The 18,800-nt window shown below is 43.1% G+C and overlaps 1 protein-coding gene across 47 annotated transcripts in view; it reads left to right on the top strand.

Annotated features, from left to right (window-relative positions):
- MAP4K4 (mitogen-activated protein kinase kinase kinase kinase 4) overlaps nt 1-7,868 on the top strand; it is a 173,135-nt gene extending 165,267 nt beyond the window's left edge. For 5 of the 47 annotated variants that reach the window (XM_057742557.1, XM_057742561.1, XM_057742564.1 and 2 more), the window contains 2 exons: nt 1,301-4,808; nt 4,945-7,866. In XM_057742557.1, the coding sequence (XP_057598540.1) occupies nt 1,301-1,384 (84 nt within the window). In that variant the 3' untranslated portion in view covers nt 1,385-4,808; nt 4,945-7,866. Of the gene's footprint in view, nt 1-1,300; nt 4,809-4,944 lie in introns of all 47 variants that reach the window. The other 42 variants (XM_057742560.1, XM_057742569.1, XM_057742563.1 and 39 more) reach the window with 21 other exon arrangements.
- The last annotated feature ends 10,932 nt before the right edge of the window (nt 7,869-18,800 follow it).

Below are 18,800 nucleotides of genomic sequence, written 5' to 3' on the forward strand. Positions count from 1 at the left end.
TAGTGGGTTTTTGTTTTTTGTCTTTTGGGTTTTTTTTTTCCCTATTAGCTGGCCTGTCTAGGGAACGTTTGGTTAGGGATAGAGAAGGTTAAAGCTACCAATTTAGATGGGTGGGATTCTTTTGTGATTAGAAGGAAGCCTCATGCAAATTTAAGTAACAGTAAAATTTTCTCTCACCTGATATATACCAGAAATATACCACTTGTTAGTCTGCCTTTTGAGTAGTGAAATAACTTCATTTGCGTGGCATAAATGCCTAAGAGGAAAAATAATTTTATGCAGAAGCAGGAGTACTTCCTGCAGCTGAGACTCCAGGGCATCAAAGCCCTAGTTAAAACCTTTGCTTTTCAAAACTGGCCGCATCCTTGTCTTCTCCAGGACTGACTCACTTCCTCCCCAAACCAGCCTTGGAGTGGAGCAGACAGCTGGTCAAGGGTGTTGACCCCTCCAGCCTTTTCTAAGCCCAAATTTCTCTCTTTTCTGTCACTTGGATGAAAATATGTCTGACCACCTGAGGCAGCCCACTGCAGCCTTAGAAACATTTCCACCTCTTGCTTCACGTTAAAATGTATTAAACCTCATAGCAAGCAGACCTCAGGTTGACTTCTCAGATGAAGAGCTGTCATTTCTCCTTGCTGTACTCAAGAGCCGTGTCACCACCAGCCCACTTCCTCCTGCAGTCCTTTAGCTCATTTTCTGGTGCACGTGACCTTTTTTTTCCTGCAATAATATCTCCCAAATCTTTTACCTTGAAAATCCTTAGAACTTCAGACCAAACCCAGGATTTTGCCAGTTTTGGGGCTTATATTTTCCTAGGTACGTTCAGTGGTGCCATAACCATGATATTCTTTGAACTTTGGGCATTTAAATATTTTTATCTTTCATTATGTCACAGCTCTCAGGGTTTATTAATAAAAGGCACAAAACTAAATTATATTGTTTTGTAGAGTCATATGAATAACATACATTTTGGCTTCATTTTTTAAAAGAGAAAAATGAGATGGCTGAGGAGCCTCCCCACTGCTCATTGAGTTTGCCAAACCTGTTTATCTTTCAGAAGGAATTAAGCGTGGAGGTGAACTCTAACGTTCCCGTTCAGGAACACCACCTCTGTTCCTCTGCATTCTCACAATAGGGCCCAGTGTTTGAGAAGTCACCCATTGGCTAAGGAGCCTTCCTAGTCAAGATGAAAACTGGCTCCTTACAGACGATGAATGGACATCATCCCAGATTTCCCGTGGGAGGGGCCTCTGGGGTTGTGGAGCCAGGATCCCCTGACCCCTCACCTCTCCTCCTGCAGGTATTCTTCGCCTCGGTCCGTTCCGGGGGCAGCAGCCAGGTTTACTTCATGACGCTGGGCAGGACCTCTCTTCTGAGCTGGTAGGAGTGGCAGGCAAGGATGCCGGCCCCAGAGTCACTGAGATGCGGACCTGGAATTCCTGGCAACTGGAGCTTGGAGCCGCCCAGGTCGCATGGGCGGGGGTCTCCTCTCCCCTCCCGCCCGCTTTTATCAGTCCATCCCCATTCTCTCCTTGTCCTGTTTGAAATAAATCAAGGCTGCAACGCAGTTGGTGCTGTTGAGACTCTGCCATCAGGTGCTATCAGTGTTGGGATCGAGCATCAGGCAGAACGCAAACGCCTTCCCTCCAGCTCCAGAATAACTTGTCTGTGACTCTGTTCCGGGCTGTCTGCAGGTGGAGACCAGACACGCCGGCGGGTGGTTGGAAGTGGGCACAGTGGGTGGAAAGTGTGCTCGAATGAGCAGGTCACCGAAGCCAAGAGCAGATTTAATATAGTAACATTAACAATGTATTTAATTGACATTTCTTTTTTGTAATGTGACCATATGTGGACAAAGAAGAAGGTGCAGGTTTAAGAAGTTAATATTTATAAAATGTGAAAGACACAGTTACTAGGGTAACTTTTTTGTGGGTGGGACTTGGGAGGCAGGGTGGGTGGGTTAGGGACCCATTTGTTTTCTTGGGATTTTTTTGTTTGTTTGTTTTTTGGCCAAGAACTCAGTCATTTTCTGTGTACCAGGTTTTGACTAAATCGTGTGCAAATGATTCTTTAAAAAAAGAAAAAAAAGAAAAAAAAAGAAAAAGGAAAGGGCGTGCATTTGTATCCTGGCCAGAACCTTGTTGTGTGACAGTATTAGCGCTGCCTTGGTCAAAGGTTTAATTTTTGTTTAAACCTAGAAGTGCAACAGCAGTTTCACCACGGTCTGCACTTGTGGAGGGAAAAAATTTTGTTTTCAACCACGTGTTTATTTTTTCGCCTACCTCATTGTTTTTAATGCATTAAGAGGTGGTTTAGTTTATATGTTTTTGGAGGAAAACATTAATGTTTAATTTAATCTTAATACCAAAACTATCCAATTGAAGTTTGACTGTTATTTCGTCACAAGTCTCAGTAGGCACAAGAGAAATTGTCCCCGAAGATGGGAAACAGCCACGAGGTTTGCTACGCTGACTGGCACGTCTGCTTTCTGAGTTGAGAGAGCAGATGGTGCCTTTTCCACCAGATTCACCAGTAGTGGTGGATGGGCGGCCGTCGTCCACAGCACAAGGGGCCTCACTGTTCTCAGATCGGGGTTTGCAGACAGGTGGTCATATGGGGACAGCCCCACAAACTGTTAACAGTGTTGCAGGAACCTTTCCTTGGGGCCCTTTTCCTAAAAATGCAATGCACTAAAACTATTTTAAGAATGTAGTTAATACTGCTCATTCATAAGATAGCATCTTCCTGTGTTTGGGGTATGATATCAAAGCCCTGGCTTCTCTTGTTCTCTCCCTTGCTCTCCTGTTCTCTCTCTGTTTTTTAAACCAGTTTTACTTTATGAATATGTTCATGACATTTGTAATAAATGTCTTGGGTAATGATTGGTTTCATGGCTTCTGATCAGTCGCTTCCTCTGAGGATGTTAATTTTAATTACTTGGTAAAGGAGCAGCGCTCAGCGCTCTGGCTTTGCCGTCCACCTTTCCTCTTGTTGAGTTCTGATGGAAATGTCATGTCCACCAAACAAGATTTTGGTGTTTCATAGGCTTGCTCCTCCTCCTTGGTGGATTTTCATTTATAACATGTAAGTGGACGCTTCCCTCCCCCAGATGTAACAGTCACTTGTACCTCTTTGCAGAGGTCTGGTCCGGCATTCACATCCCGTTTGGCATCTGTTTGACTCATCGTTCTCTTCCTCCTGGGCCAGCATTTTTGCCAGAGGCTCTCCTTTGAATTTCAAAAACCTAGTGAAAAGCACATACACTCACTAATGCAGAAACAACAGCTGGTCACGTACACCCACCACGACAGGACCTGATGAGAAAACCCGCCTCTGTGTTGGAAGGATAAGGCCGAGGAAACGGATTTCCTGTGTGTGACTTTGGTGTAGTGCTGATGTCTAAGGCAGAAAGAGCTAGTTCTTTCCTACTAATTTATACTGAACATAGAGAAGATTGGGGAGTTAATCCCACTTTGGAAGGGACTTCTGAGACAGGCCAGACTTTGTCACCACAGGACTGCAGTCACCGTCACATCACTGCTGGCAATTCCCTATTCAATTTGGCTTTTGACCCAGGACAGAATGTGCCACAGTGAATATGTCCACTAAAAGGAGAAAGGACTGCATGGCGGGGTCACTGGTAGCCCCCTCCCATGACTTTAGTGAAAGGTAAAAGTTGGGCAGGTGTCTTTGAAAAAATGCTACACTTCTGATACCTACATGGAAGATATAAAAAAGGGTGAGGCCTCATGGTCTGCGTCATCCACAGACTTGAAGCTTAGTGTCTGTAAGTCAAGGGCTGTGGCACAGACCATGCAGACAGTGTTTCATTGGAATTGCTGAGTACTGAGAACTTGACAAAAACCACATTTCCTTTAGGGGTGATGGGCTCCAGGCTCAGGTCAGGGTCGGCCTGTCCTAGTTGGGCAGCACCTGGTGGTGTTGGAGTTGAATGTGATTGAGTCCCTCGTTGGTCTTAGCTGACTGAGGTCAGCGGGCCACTGGTCCATAAAAGATGGCGAGCTGTCACAGTGTTCCTCTTTTAGAGAAAGGGATGATCTTTTTCCTTTAACAGGGTAATGACTTCACAGAAGTGCCAAGATGGCAGAATTAACAGATGAAAATAGTGTTACGCTGATACCGTTAAATATGGAACATTGAAATCTATGACAACTCTTCCAAACAAAATACTAGTATGATTCTAGGTTTAGTGAAAGCTTTAATAAGTGATACCTTTCCATGTTTAAAGCAGAGTCTCTCTGTATCGAGCGCAGTTGTTTTTACTTTTTCTCATGCACATGTTGTGTTGAAGAAAATGTTTACAAAAAATGGTTTTGTTACACTAATATGCATCACGTATTTATGGTTTATTTTTAAGTGATTTTTGGTGGGTTATTTAGGCTTTTGTCTTAGTTGTAGTCCACTTACAGTGATTCATAATCCCTAATTTTGCCAGTTCTAAATTTGCTGAACAGTAATGCAAATGACAAGCTGCATTAAATTTACTAATCAGAGCTGCAAAGTAGACTGGTGGCAAGTACACACACAGCCTTCTTTTTTTCAGTGCTAACTTGTCTTCTGTGTATTATGAAAACTACTGTTGTCCCTCTTCTCCCTTTTTGTCCTTAAATAAAGTAAACATGACACCTATTTCATGTGGCATGAGTTTCAAATATATTCTGTTCCTTCAGAATGTTTCCTTCCTATAAGGATCCTCCTTCCCCGGTGCCACCTCTGGCCCGAGCGGGCAGCTCCTGGGTCCTGCCATCTCCCTAATTAGCAATGGCCCAGGGGGTCACCAGGCACAGGTTTTTTTTTTTTTGCACATGGGCTTAGTTGCTCCGCGGCATGTGGGATCTTCCTGGAGCAGGGATCGAACCCATGTCCTCTGCACTGGCAGGTGGATTCTCAACCACTACGCCACCTAGGAAGCCCCAGGCACAGGTTTTGAAAGCAGCAAACGTTTGTTCAAAGATTTTAGAATGAAACTGATGGGTGAGCTCTTGATTGCCATATTCGTGAAGCCAAAAACAGAGTAAAGCTCATTCTTAAGGAAGAAATCAGGTTTTACTTTTGCAAGTCTAAATTGACTTTAAGATGTGAAATGCATGCTGTCTGTACTGTAGCTATTTTGATAACGAAAGGGACCCTTTCTCAAATTGGCACATAGACATGACCTTAGGCCTAGTCACTGGAGCTCCTTCAGTGCAAGGTCATCATGGCCTCAGCCGTGGGTGTGCCCCATCAGGCCCCTCCTAGCCTGGCAGGAACATTCCTCATTGGATAGATCCCCGGTCACACTGTGGGCGTCAACACCTTGCCCAAGCCCCTGGGGTCGGGGGAGGGGTGGCCACGCCACCTCATCAGTTACATGCATTAGTCAACTAGCTCCTCTGTGCTTTGCACTACAAACATGTTCTTTCTCTAAGAAATAAACTCGTAAATACCTAGGCCACCAAATAGGCAAGTTTTTTCTCTTCCTGCTTGTTTGTTGCAGCTGGTGTGGGTGACAGGTGGTGGCCCGTCATTCATGGTCCCTGTTCCAACTTCCCTTCATTGGTGGAGATTTCACTTACAGCGTCAAGTCAGCCCCTGTAATGAGTGCCAGCCCACTGATCTGGTGTCACATTCAAGGGTGTGGTGACATTGCTGCTTTCTCTGCCATCTAGGACTTAATGCCCAGGTTTCATTTTAGGAGAAGTAGGTGCTGTGTTTTGTAAAGTACAGTGGCTAAGGAATTAAGTTGGGAACAGTAGCTACTACATTTTCTTATGGGAGATTCTCACACCCGGTCCTCCTTGCCCTTCACTGTAAAGTGATCATGTCATATCTGCATTTCAGAATCTTTCTGGAACTCTCCCATTTTTGCCTCTGCCTTGCCTAACTTCCCTGTGCTCACAGTTCACCTCATTTGTCCTCTCTGTATCCTGATGGCGACACGGTGTTATCTTGTTCACTCTGTTCCTGTGTGAATACAGAGCCTGCATATGAGCTGAGATTGGTTCTAACTGCTCTGCTCCTCAGAATTTCCTGGTTGTGTGCTTCAGTAGCTTGAAATAAAAACCCTGATGTTAACAGCCCTTTGTGCAGTGTGGGGCTGGTGAGGAAGTGCACTGAGTAGCCAGGCCCCAGGGGGGGACTGCGAGCCTCTCCCATGCTGGGCACGGGCTACCCGGTCCCGGAACAGACTCACCAGTCCCCCGGCTGCGACTTGCCTTCCTGTAAGAACAGCAAGGTTCTTTGATGCCTAAGTCTCATCTCCTAGTTTGCTTGGTTACAGGAAATTGAGTTGATGATCCAGCACAAAATGATATAAAACTATTGTTTTTATTTTGGGCTGAGTTGTGAAATTTTGGCAGCATGCCCCCCAGGGGTCCTGCAGAGAGATGACATAGCTACAGCTTGAGCAAAGCAATGCCGCTTCTTCCTTAAGTGTGTTTGAAAGTCAGGCTTCGTTACAAACCTTAGAAAACCAGTACTAAACAACTTTTCTACAATAAACGATATTAAATCCTGCCTTGATTCTTTTATTAACAGCTTTATTGAGGTAACCCATACCATGCAATTCACCATTTAAAGTGCACAGACAGGGACTTCCCTGGTGGTCCAGTGAAGTTAAGACTTCACCTTCCAGTGCAGAGGGTGTGGGTTCCATCCTGGTCGCGGAGCTCCAGAAAGATAAAACAGAAGCAATATTGTAACAAATTCAATAAAGATTTTTAAATTGGTCCACATCAGAAAAAAAATCTTAAAAGTGTACAATTTGGTGGCCTTTAGTCCTTCAGAATGGTGAGCACATCACCACACCCCATCTTTAAACACGGTTACCTCCCCAAGAGAGCCTGCACCCCTCTGCCTCTGCCCCTCAGTTCCCTCCCCTCTCGTCCCCCTAAACTGCATGCAACCCCTTATCCACTTCCTCTCAATGTGGACGTGCCTCTCCTAGATGATCCATGTCAGTGGAATCCTACAGTGGGTGTCCTTTGTCACTGGCCCCTTTGGTTTTGCAGTGTCTGGAGGTTGCTTACACATCCTGTTTTAGCTTGAGCTTCGCTTCTTTCTCTGTGTCTTTGTTCTTTGTTTCTTTTTATTGGCATCCTTTGTTCTTTGTCTTTGCCACAGGTCCCTTCCTTCAGGCTTAGGAACGGAGGACCACCTCACTGACAGCCAAGCTGGGTGGTCCTAGCCCGCAGTGAGAGCTGAGGAGTTAACCTTTCACCCTGAGGGGGAAGCAGCCTGACAGGCTGCCCCAGAGATGGATTCCTGCTGAGATGTGCTTCCACTGTGAGCTCTTAGAAACCCAGTGATCCCCTCCCCTCCGAGACCTTGATGCTAAATGTCAGGCACCTTGCAGGTCAGGTGGTACAGGGTGATCATGTTTGGGGGTGGGGGGGGGCATCCAGAAGTGCAGCTGCCACGTCTGCAGACCCAACACCTACCTGCCCTCGGAGGGCCAGTCTCCAACCCCGGGAAGCTGGGGGCTGGATCCAGGTCCTCAGGTTGTCCCCCTGGCTCACGTGCTCGCCCCTAGGAAGGGCCAGTTGTGCTGAGCCAGGTCCCTTTCTCATCCTGAGCAGGTGGGCTCAACTGTCCCATTTCCAAAGGGCCTTCCCCTGTTGGGGCCTTGTGCTTCTTACTGGCATTGAGAACACTTCCTTAGTGCTGCCTGTGGAAGGCCACCTAATTGTCCCTGAACCTGCCCTTCCAGGGTACCTTGTTGAGTAGGTGTGGACGCTCCTGAGCTTCTGGGAACTTGGTGGCATTTGGGTGAGGCCGACGAGTTGAACTCTGCTGGGCACCTCGTGTCTGGAGGTGCCGTGCTCCTGGGGGATTTGCAGGGCGCTGTCTACAAGGGCAGCTCTGAAACCAGTGCTCAGTGTGCTCTGGGTGTTAAAGCAGAGCCTTCAATAACGGCGCAAATGGGGAGGTTTACACTCTTCACCAAAGGTAGCGATGTGGCTGCCGAAAGAGCTGGTGTGTATTTGGACTGATTGGAGAAAGCGGTGAAGTGAGAAAAGAGGATGCCCCTGTTCTGATCGTGTCACACTTGACCTGATACACCCAATTGTGGGATCCAGACCAACCACAGCGTTGGCCCAGGTGAAGGACTGACTGGGAAGGGCCTCAGACCAGTTCCCAAGAGGACTGGCTTAAAGGAAAAGTGACAGAAATAATTAGGAGAAGTAATCATAAACTTCTGAAGAGTGTTCTTCTGATCAATCCAGTTTGGGGTCGTTAACAACAGTGATGACAGCAGATACTTTGTCTGCTACGCCACAGGCATGTACTTAGGGCTTTTACACATGGCCGCTCCGCCTGTAAAAGAGAAGACAGGGTATCACTTGTTTACTTTATTTGGAAAAATAATTAGGTTCAGGAGGGGTAGCTCTGCGAGGTGCCAAGTGGTAGATCTAGAAAAAGTGGGTTGAACCCATAGACTGCTTTCAGTATGGAAGGGACTGGAAGAAGGACATGGGCAACTTCCATAGCTGGCTAGGCCCACGCCCTTGAGGCTGACCTTGTTGGGATGTAGAGGGAGATGTTTGAGTTTTGTTGGGAAGTAGAGGAGGGCCTTTGAGGTTTGTTGGGACTGGATATCAACAAGGCTGGTAAACAGTGCGTGAGCCGTTTGAGAGCATTTTTGAACTCAAGTACAAATGGCCTTGATATTCCTCATAAACATGAATGAATGTTTGAGCAGATGGGGATTTGGGCAGCAATCTAGAGACTGATTCTGTGTGCAGCAGGAATGGATGGGCAAGGGCATGATGGGAAGTTTCTCCAGGACACGCGGAGTTTGTTTGCAGCCCCACAGAGCACCCCACCGACCCCCTACCCAGGGCCTCTCTGGGAGCCTCACCACCTCTGATTGTGCTTTCCCAGTACTGCGGCCAGCTCCCCAGTGAACGCTGTAGCCACCAAGTAGGGATCTAGGGACTTACCCACCATGGGTAACTAGCAGGTCCTGCTGGACCTGAGAACATTTGGTTCTGGGGGTGCTTTCTGCCTTAAGTCAATCCTCTGGGTTGCAAAAAGAAACTGCATGTTCCCAGATCCATGTCTCTCAGATTTCCAGCCTTATTTAAACAATGGGATGCTTGTCTATAAAGCAGAGAAAAGAGGTACTGGTGTGGATATTAAGTTCAAATTTACAAAGTTCTTCAGAGATCCAGCAGTGAGAACTGATACTGCTTTGCTCTTGAGGTTTATGGATAATCTCTGTTGATGTCAGTGTCAGATTTATTTTTCTTTTTTAGTTTTCTAGTATGGTGATAATTCTGATAGGTGAATAATGGCAATTTTTAAACAGTTAACCTTGTAAGAAAAGAACACCAAAAGTATATGATGTCAACAATCTGGGGATGCTTTTGGGTAGTCGCAGTAGAAGCTTTTAAGATGTGAGCACAAAGAAGTGAAGCTGGCAACACAGACCATCATTTTGTCTAGTCTCTGGTGTAAGACACGACATATGCTTAATTGTGCCCAGTTTAATATGTTTTTATTTAACTCTATATTCCAAAATGTAATTTCAACTTGTAATCAAAGCTTTCAACAATAGGATAGTTAACATTCTTTTTTACACACTAAGACTGGAATTGTGGATGTCACACATCACATCTCAGTTCTGAGCCACTTTTTAAGTTCTCCGTTGCCACTTGGGCTGGTGGCTGACATTTTGGACAGCGCAGTGCTAGAGGCTTTACCTTATCGTTAATCCACTCTAGAATCTTCTGAAGTAAATATTGTTGATACATTTTACTGAAGAAGATACTGAAGTTCCTAAAAGTGAAATAACCTGCTGAGGGGGTCGTCCTAGGGAGGCTTAGGACCTTGTCTGTTTATCTCCAGACTCTGGTTTTTCTACACCTTAGTGCACATTATTTTGATTGGTGTTTTAAAATACTTTTAAGAAACATTTCAATTTTTTTAAGACGAAGTTCCACTGGAATGTTACCTGGGATGGGAAGGCCAAGGGGCTACAGATTCTGATCTGTTTTACTTTAGCTCATTCATATTTTCACCAAGAAACCTGGATTTTAGAACATTGTTTTCTTTAAATTTTCATTAAAACAGAAATGTGAGAATCAAAGCTAGGCAGACCACCTAATTGGCAAATATCAGAGGCCAATTGGGCTGTGCCTGATGGGTAAGGAGACCTCTTTCCTGTGAGACTAGTGTGGTGCCCTTGATCACATTGTCTCCCCTCTTTGGTGAGCCCTTCATCTTCCCAAGACCAGGAGGAAGGAAGGGTAGCAGCCCTGTGTTTTCACATCCCCTACAAGAAGTCTCAGGGTCTGTGCAGCTGGTGGTTAGTGTTTAGACAGAAGGTCCCATCCAGTGCCAGGGAGCATGTTAAGCCAGAACCTCTGAGTCACATGGTGGGAGCTGAGACGTGAAATCAGAGGTTCTCGTAGCTGTGGGGAAAACCCATCCCACCTTTGTGTCCAGACCCTGATTCCTGCCACCGTGGGATCCATGGGCGCGTGGGGTCTGTGCAGAAATTGAGAAATGCATTGGTAGCTCTGGAACTTGGTGCATCATGGCATATCCATGTGTTGATATAACCCAGTGACTGACAAGAGTTGAGCGTTCTGTTCCTCCTGACTCACCCTGTACTGTGGCCAAAATGCAGGGCGGGTAGCTATCGCCTGAGAGTCCGCATCATAATCTCCCTTGTGTTGAAGTACAGCCCCCTTGTTTTAATCTATACTTCCAATGCCTTGATACCATTCTAGAGAACCAGATGCAGGAGTTTCTACCACACTGTGTTGAAGCCATTGTATTTGTGAATTGGGTGTAGCCTAAGAGAATGCTCTTCCTGGAGTCTGCTGGAAGTAGGACCAAACTCTTGTCTTAGATGATATTCCCCCAAGATCAGATCATCAAGTTTAGCTATCTGAGAGCATATGTGTAACCTCCATAAAACTGAACATGAAGCATCTGCATCAAAATAAGTGTTTTTACAGTTTTATGCACGAAATAGTTTATCCGTTCAGTGCGTATTTGTGAAGTACCATACTTTCTTTGTACAAGCCACTGTGTTGCATGCTGAGATTATTGTATAACATGAAGGAAGAGGATCTAATTGTAGCTTAGACTCCAAAAGCAAGTTCATTATAAGGAATTGAAAAGACAAGCCGGCTTCCCCACAGCCACGGAGAGCCCCAGGCACCCTGAGGATAGGGCTGGGGCTCAGGAGAGAAGAAGGACCCATGAGGCTGAACAGCCTTTCCAGGTATGGAAACCTAAGTCATGTAGCAAATCCTGAGTGTGTGTCACGTTACCTAGAGGGCTTGTTAAAACCGATTGCTGAGCCTGATCCCAGAGTTTCTGGTTCAAGAGCTCTGAGGTGGGGCCGGAGAGTTTGCAATGGATGTCCCTAATGCAATAAGACTGGTGTCTTTATAAGAAGAGGAAGAGACATTGTGAGTGTCCACACAGAAAAGGCCATGTGAGTACACAGAAAGAAGGTGGCTGTCTGCACGCCATGGAGGGAGGCCTCAGGAGAAACCCAGCCTGTTGACACTTTGATCTTGGACTTTCAGCCTCGAGAACGATGACAAAATAAATCTCTGTTGTGTAAGCCACCTGGTCTGCGGTCTTTTCTTATGACAGCCCAAGCAGTGTCCAACCAAGGGGAGAGGTGAGCTTCCCCAAAGCTGGGGAAGGGTTTAGAAGGGGATTCTGCCAGTGGAGACTCATCCAACTTACACCAGGTGACGGGACCCTGAAGAGGTGAAGTGTCACACGAAATGAGTGTAAAAACCTGGGCGGGGGTGGGGGCGGGTGGGGAGTGGGCAGAGCCAAAGATCCCCAGGTGACAGACTCCACAGGCTGAAGAATTGAGACCTATCTCCTGTTTTCAGATGACATATAAGCTGTAAAGATTTTGGTACGATCCTCCAGAGAGGCAGCCATCCTCCAGACATGATTTTGTTTGAGTTTCTCAACATTTTAACCAGTGGAGGCTTAGAGGATTGGATCTGATTTTAAAAAGAAATAATGCATCGCTTCTGGTGCTGAATGTTGAATAAATTCATATCTACTCTGCAGTGTATCAATAAATAGCAAAGCTTATAACACCTTTTAAAACTTTATTATGGAGAATGCAAATGCATACAAAAATCATAGAAAGATGGACCCCTGTATATCCATTATCCTGCCTCAACTGTTATCCATGGATGGCCATCTCTTTCATCTGTCCTCTCACCCCACTTTCCTCATGGAGTATTTTGAAGCAGCCCCCAAGCATTGGATCATTTGATCCTTAAATATTTCAGGACCACTTCCAAATTGACCAAACTGTTATCACACCCAAAAAAATGAAGAAAAATTCCTTAATTTCTGCAAATATCATTCAACATTCAAATTTCCCTCATCTCAGTGATTTTTATCAGTACGTTTGAATCAAGATCTGTTTAACACATTATAATTGATACTTTTTTTTGGAGTCAGCATTGTCGATGCTCCAGTGGTTCTGCTTTGGCCAGTAGGAGCCCCTTCAAGTTGACTCCTCAGTATTTTAGACATGAGTGTAGTGGTCTTTGATTTTGTCAGGAAAAGCTTCCCCAACCCTGGTTATAAGAGTAATTTGCTCACATTTTCTTCTAGTATTGGTACAGTTTCTTCTTCTAAAAACATTTTATTTTTGATTTGTCTGGATTTATACTGATCTGCATTGTGAGGAATAAATCTGCATTTTATCTTTTTCCAAGTGGTTATCCTGATACCTCATAACACATTAAAAAACCCAGCTTATCCCCACTGGTATGAGACAACATCTTTATCATAGGCTAAGTTTGTATAGCTAGAGACTTGATAATTTGTTAAAATGCCTCTTTCCTTGATTTACCAACTTTAAACATTAACTCCCTGTTAAGAAAAACAAAGCTTTGTCTAATTTAACCCCCGTTTCTTATTCCTCTCCCCAGCTTTTCAGAATTATGTATTTTTATTCTATTGGTTATATATTTAATTTAAGTTAATGCTTAATTCTAAAATATATAGAGGTATAATTTACATATAATACAATGTAACCATTAAAAAATATAATTTTGATGAGCTTTGACAAAGTTATATACCTAGTAACTACTAGCGCAGTCCAGATAGGGGAAAAAACAACATGTAAACATCAATTTTTTGGTTATACCAAATTTAGTTGGGATGCATCATTTCCTTATGGGGTAAGATGAGAGCACTAGCCCCGTGCCCTGTCCTATATCATGTTTTCTATCTTCTACCTCTCAAATTTTGCTTTATAATTTTTTTTTTACCATTTCATACTTAATAACATGTTTTACTATATTTAAGTCTTCCATGCTTTGTCTATGAGTTGATTGTGAAATTTGAAAATAGATGTATAGTGTTTACACTAGTCTAACTAAACATTGGCTTGGCCAAAAAGTTCATTCAGGATTTCCCATAACATCTTACAGAAAAACCTGAACGAACTACTTGGCCAACCAATACTGTTCTCTGCCTAGTCAAGGGGTTGCTGGAACTACTTTCCCCTCTTTACAGTCAAATGTTTTGAACTCTGTTCCACTGAAAGAAAGATAGTTCTGGTATCTGGATCAAATTGGTGATCCTTTACTATACTCATTAATTACTCAAACCATGGTTTATATTTTAACCATAATTTTGCGAAATAGAAAGTTTTTCCTAGAATCCTGAAGTATCTTTAAAGAAGGATGTCCTCATCTTATCTTTCAAACCATCTAGGCTTTCATTGATACCACCTACAGAATGCAATCCACTATTCTCAGAGACATCCCTGTAGACCATCGCAACTTCCTGGTCTAGCCTACACCAGTTGCTCTCTCTGACAGCTGGCCAGTTCTCATTCTGGGACTTCCCTTTACTGATCACTGCCCCTTCCCCTACCTGGGTTATACTAACTGCTTTCTGGATTTCATTTCCTTCTCTTTCTTGTTTTCCTTCCTTGTTTTCTTGAAGCATATCCTTGAGTAACTTCCTCAGAAAGGGTACATGGGAGGAAAACTTTAGGGCTTTGTCTTTCTGAAAATGTTTATGTTCATTCCATCTCTCATATTTCATTGATAGTCTGCCTGGGAATAAAATTCTATATTAACAAATTTCCCTCAGAATTATGAAGGTGTTGTTCCATTGTCTTATATCATTTGATTATCACTGATGTGAGGACTTGTATTCAGTATGATTCTCATTCCTTGGTACTTGAAAGTTTCCCCTTCTGGAAGCATCTAGGATTTTTCCTTTATCTTTGATATTCTGAATACTCATGAGTCTTCTTTCATTTATTGGATTTTCCCCCCAATTATTCCTTTAGTGGTCCCTTTCAATCTGAAGTCTGGTGACTTTATTTGATGCTGGGACCTTTTTTTCAATTTCCCCCCACTCTCACTAGCTCTGACATCACAGGAACTCCCATTAGTTGGATGTTCTACCTTGGTGGATTGACTTTCAGCTTGCTTACTGATTTTTCCTGACTTTGGCTTTTAGCCCGTGTACTGATTTTTTTTCTTTTTCTTTCGTTTTAACAATCATGTTATTTTTAAGTGGACGTAAAGGTATCAGGTAGTGATAGAATAGCATGTTCCAGACCACTGAGAACAACTAGAAATGCCTTAAAAGATAGAAGTCAAATCAGTTTGAAAGCATTGGAGAGCTATTAATTCAGAGAGAGCTTAAGGGGCCTTGATGCTATAGAAAAGGAATTACGTACAGGTGAGCCCAATGTTCTTCAGTGCTTCTACCCTTCAGGGATTTGCTAATTTGAAAGTGGTATGGGGGGCTTTCTAGGTGGCACAGTGGTTAAGAATCTGCCTGCCAATGCAGGGGACACGGGTTCAATCCCTGCTCCAGGAAGATCCCACATGCCGTGGAGCAACTAAGCCCATGTGCCACAACTGTTGAGCCTGTGCTTTAGAGCCTGTGAGCCACAACTATTGAGCCCATGTGCCTAGAGCCTGTGCTCCACAGCAAGAGAAGCCATGGCAATGAGGAGCCCGTGTAACACAACAAAGTAGCCCCAGCTTGCTGCAACTAGAGAAAGCCCGTGTGCAGCAACGAAGACCCAACATAGCCAATCAATCAATAAACTAAAAAAAAAAAAAGTACTGTTAAAAAAAAAAAAAAGTGGTATGGGTCCAAGAACAAGAAATAGCAGCTAGGAGGCCAGGAAATTGAGTTGAATTTCTGGCAATCTCACAGTGACTGGAGAGACAAAACATAGATGTCAGGGTTACCAAAGCAGCCAAGACTTAAAAAGTCTAAAATCCCAGAGAAAAAAGCCACATTGAGCTGAACTTAACATTTTATTCCACTTTTCCCTTCAGACATTTGCTGATTAAGCAGCAGCATGGGTGCAAGAACCTGAGAAGCGGGGAAACTAGGCAGAGCTTTTGGCAGTCTCACGAGTCTGGGGAGGCAAAAATTTCAGTTAATTGCCCACTAAGCAGGAGAAGCCCTGCTAAACACCCCAGGCTTCCTATTGATGCCATGCGAGGGCTACACTTGAATTAAGGGTAAACCAGAAAAAGACTAGCCTTCCCAAGACTGAAACTCGACTTTGAATCCTTCAGTCCCAGGCTGAATAAGCTGATGTGTCCCTATTCTGACTGCCTGCCAGAAAGCAAAATGTATTCTTTGTGGAGAAAGATAACAGTAGTGAACATCAAATTTTCTCTACAATTTTTTATACACAATGTCCAGCATGCAATAAAAAACTATCAGGCATTCTAAGAAATAGCAAAAAGTTAACCAAACCAGGAAACAAATGTATTAGAGAAAGAACCTACAGGTGATGCAGATATTGGAGTTACATTGGATCATTTAAGTATCATGTTTAATAAAATAGGTGAAGAGGTTGGAAATTTCTGCAGAGAACTAGAATTAATGAAACAAATAAAAATTCAATAACAGAAACCACTGTTAAAGTGAAAAGACAACCTACAGAGTGTGAGAAAATATTTGCAAATCATTTATCTGATAAGGGGTTAATATCCAGAATATGTAAAGAACTCCTGTAACTCAACAACAACAATTTTTTTAAAACCTCAGTTAAAAAGTGGGCAAAATCTTGTATGGATATTTCTCCAAAGAATATACACAAATGGCCAATAAGCATATGACAAGATAGTCAACACCACTATTCACCAGGGAATCGCAAGTCAAACCACAATGAGATACCACTTCACGCCTATTAGGTTGTCTGTTATTTTTTTTAAAACCAAAGGAGGGGGGAAAGAATATCAAGTTTTCGCAAGGATGTAGAGAAACTAGAACACTTTTGTGCTGCTGGTGGGAATGTAAAATGATGCAGATGCTATGGAAAACAGTATGACAGTTACTCTCAATCATATGATCCAGCAATTCCACTTCTGAGTATACACCTCCAAACATTGAAAGCAAGGTCTCAAGATATTTGTATACACATGTTCATAGCAACAAATTGGGAGATTAGGATTGACATAAATACACTACCATGTTTAAAATAGATAGCTAGTGGGAACCTGCTGTATAGTACAGGGAGCTCAGCTCTGTGGTCTGTGATGGCCTACATGGGGGGGGGGGTCCAAAAGGGAGGGGATATGTGTATACATATAGCTGATTCACTTCGTTGTACAGCAGAAACTAACACAACATTGTAATGCAACTCTACACCAATTTTTAAAAAAAGGTAATCTACATAGTAACATAATTCACAACAGCCAAAAGGTGGAAGCAACCCAGTGTCCATTGATGGATGAACCAATAAGCAAATGTGGTCTGTAATATAGCAGAATATCATTCAGCCTTAAAAAGGAAATTCTGACAGGTGTTACAACATGGATGAACCTTTAAGGACATTAAGCTAAGTGAGATAGTCACAAAAGACATACGACATGATTTCACTTACGTGAGGTATCTAGCTGAGTCAAGTTCAGAGAGGCATAAAGCAGAATGGTGGTTTCCAGGAGCTGGGGGTGGGGGCATGGAATAGGAAGTTATTGAGTAATAGGTACAGAGCTTCAGTTTTGCAAGATGAAAAGAGTTCTGGAGATTGACTGCACAACAATGTGAATATACTTAACACTACTGACCTGTACACTTAAAATGGTTAAGATGGTAAATTTTGTTATATTTTTAAAAAAATAAAATTATTTTTGTAGTTAAAATTTTTTTTCTTTTTTGGAGTATAATTGCTTACAGTCTTGTGTCAGCTTCTGCTGTACAACAAATTGAATCAGCTAGATGTATACATATAGCCCTCATATTCCCTCCCTCTTGAGCCTGCCTCCTAACCTCCCTATCCTACCCCTTTAGGTCTTCACAAAGCATCAAGCTGATCTCCCTGTGCTCTGTAGCAGCTTCCCACCAGCTATTTTACATTTGGTAGTGTGCATGTGTCAATGCTACTTTCTCACTACATTCCAGCTTCCCCTCCCCACCCCCACCCCCTGGTGTCCTCAAGTCCGTTCTCTATGTCTGCATCTCTATTCCTGGCCTGCCATTAGGTTCATCAGTACCATTTTTATAGATTCCATATATATGTGTTAGCATATGCTATTTGTTTTTCTCTTTCTGTAAATAATTTTTAAAAAACACAAAACCTCCACAGATGAGTTTAACAGCAGGTTCGATGCAGCAAAATACAAGATTAGTGATCTGGAAAGTAGGTCAATAGAAAATATCCAGAATGAATCACAGAGAGAAAAAGCATGGGAAATACGGAAAAGAGCACAAGAGACGTGGAATGCAGTGTACAAGTCTAACATATGTAGAGATTGGAGTCCCAGAAGAAGAGAAAAGCAAAAATGAAGCAATATTTGAAGAGATTTCAGGCAATGACATTTTCAAATTGATAAAAAGATATTAAATGATAAAGAAGCTCTGTAATTCCCAAGCAGGGAGAAAAACACCTAGATACATCATTGTAAACCTGCTGAAAACTAGATAAAGAGGAAATCTTAAAAGCAGCCAGAAGACAAATTACAGTCCATCCTCGTTATTTTCAGTTTCCATATTTGTGAAGCTGCCTAACTGCTAAAATTCATTTGTAACCTTAAAAATGAATACTCATGGTGCTTTCACAGACATGAACAAAGGAGCAAAAAACTTGAGCCACCCACTGATTGAAGCTCCTACAACCAGTGATCTTTTTACTGTCAGCGTAGTTTTGCCTTTTCCAAAATCTCTCAGAGTTGGAATTTTAGAGCATATACACTTTTAAGACTGGCTTCTTTCACTTAGCATTTAAGAGTCTTTCATGTCTTTTTGTGGTTTGATGACTCATTGCCCTTTTTTGTTTGTTTGCTGGAAAATTTCCATTGTATGGATATACCACAGTTTCTTTATCCAGTCACCTATTGAGGGACATTTGGGTCCTTCCAATTATTGGATAAAGTTGCTATAAACATCTGTGTGCAGGTTTTTGTGTGCAGATGAGTTTTCAGCTCATTCAGGTAAATACCAAGGAGTGTGATAGCTGGATGATATGTTAAGAATTTATTTAGCTTTGTAAAAGACTGCCAAACTGTTTTCCAAAGTGATGGTACCATTTTGCATTCCCGCTAGTAATGAATGAAAGTTCCTGCTGCTCCACATCCTCATTAGCATTTGGTCTTATCAGTGCTTTGAACATTCCGCATTCTAATAGATGGATAGTAGCATCTCATTGTTATTAATGGTATTGTGGGTTTTTCCTTTTTGTTGCCGTGCTGCACAGCTTGTGGGATCTTATTTGCCCAACAAGGGATTGAACTCGGGCCCATGGCAGTGAAAGTGCCGTCTTAACTGCTGGACCACTAGGGAATTCCCAATGGTATTATGTTTTTTTT

Source organism: Hippopotamus amphibius, chromosome 7 (genome assembly GCF_030028045.1).
Source record: "Hippopotamus amphibius kiboko isolate mHipAmp2 chromosome 7, mHipAmp2.hap2, whole genome shotgun sequence".
In the NCBI taxonomy this organism is placed as follows: Eukaryota; Metazoa; Chordata; class Mammalia; order Artiodactyla; family Hippopotamidae; genus Hippopotamus; species Hippopotamus amphibius.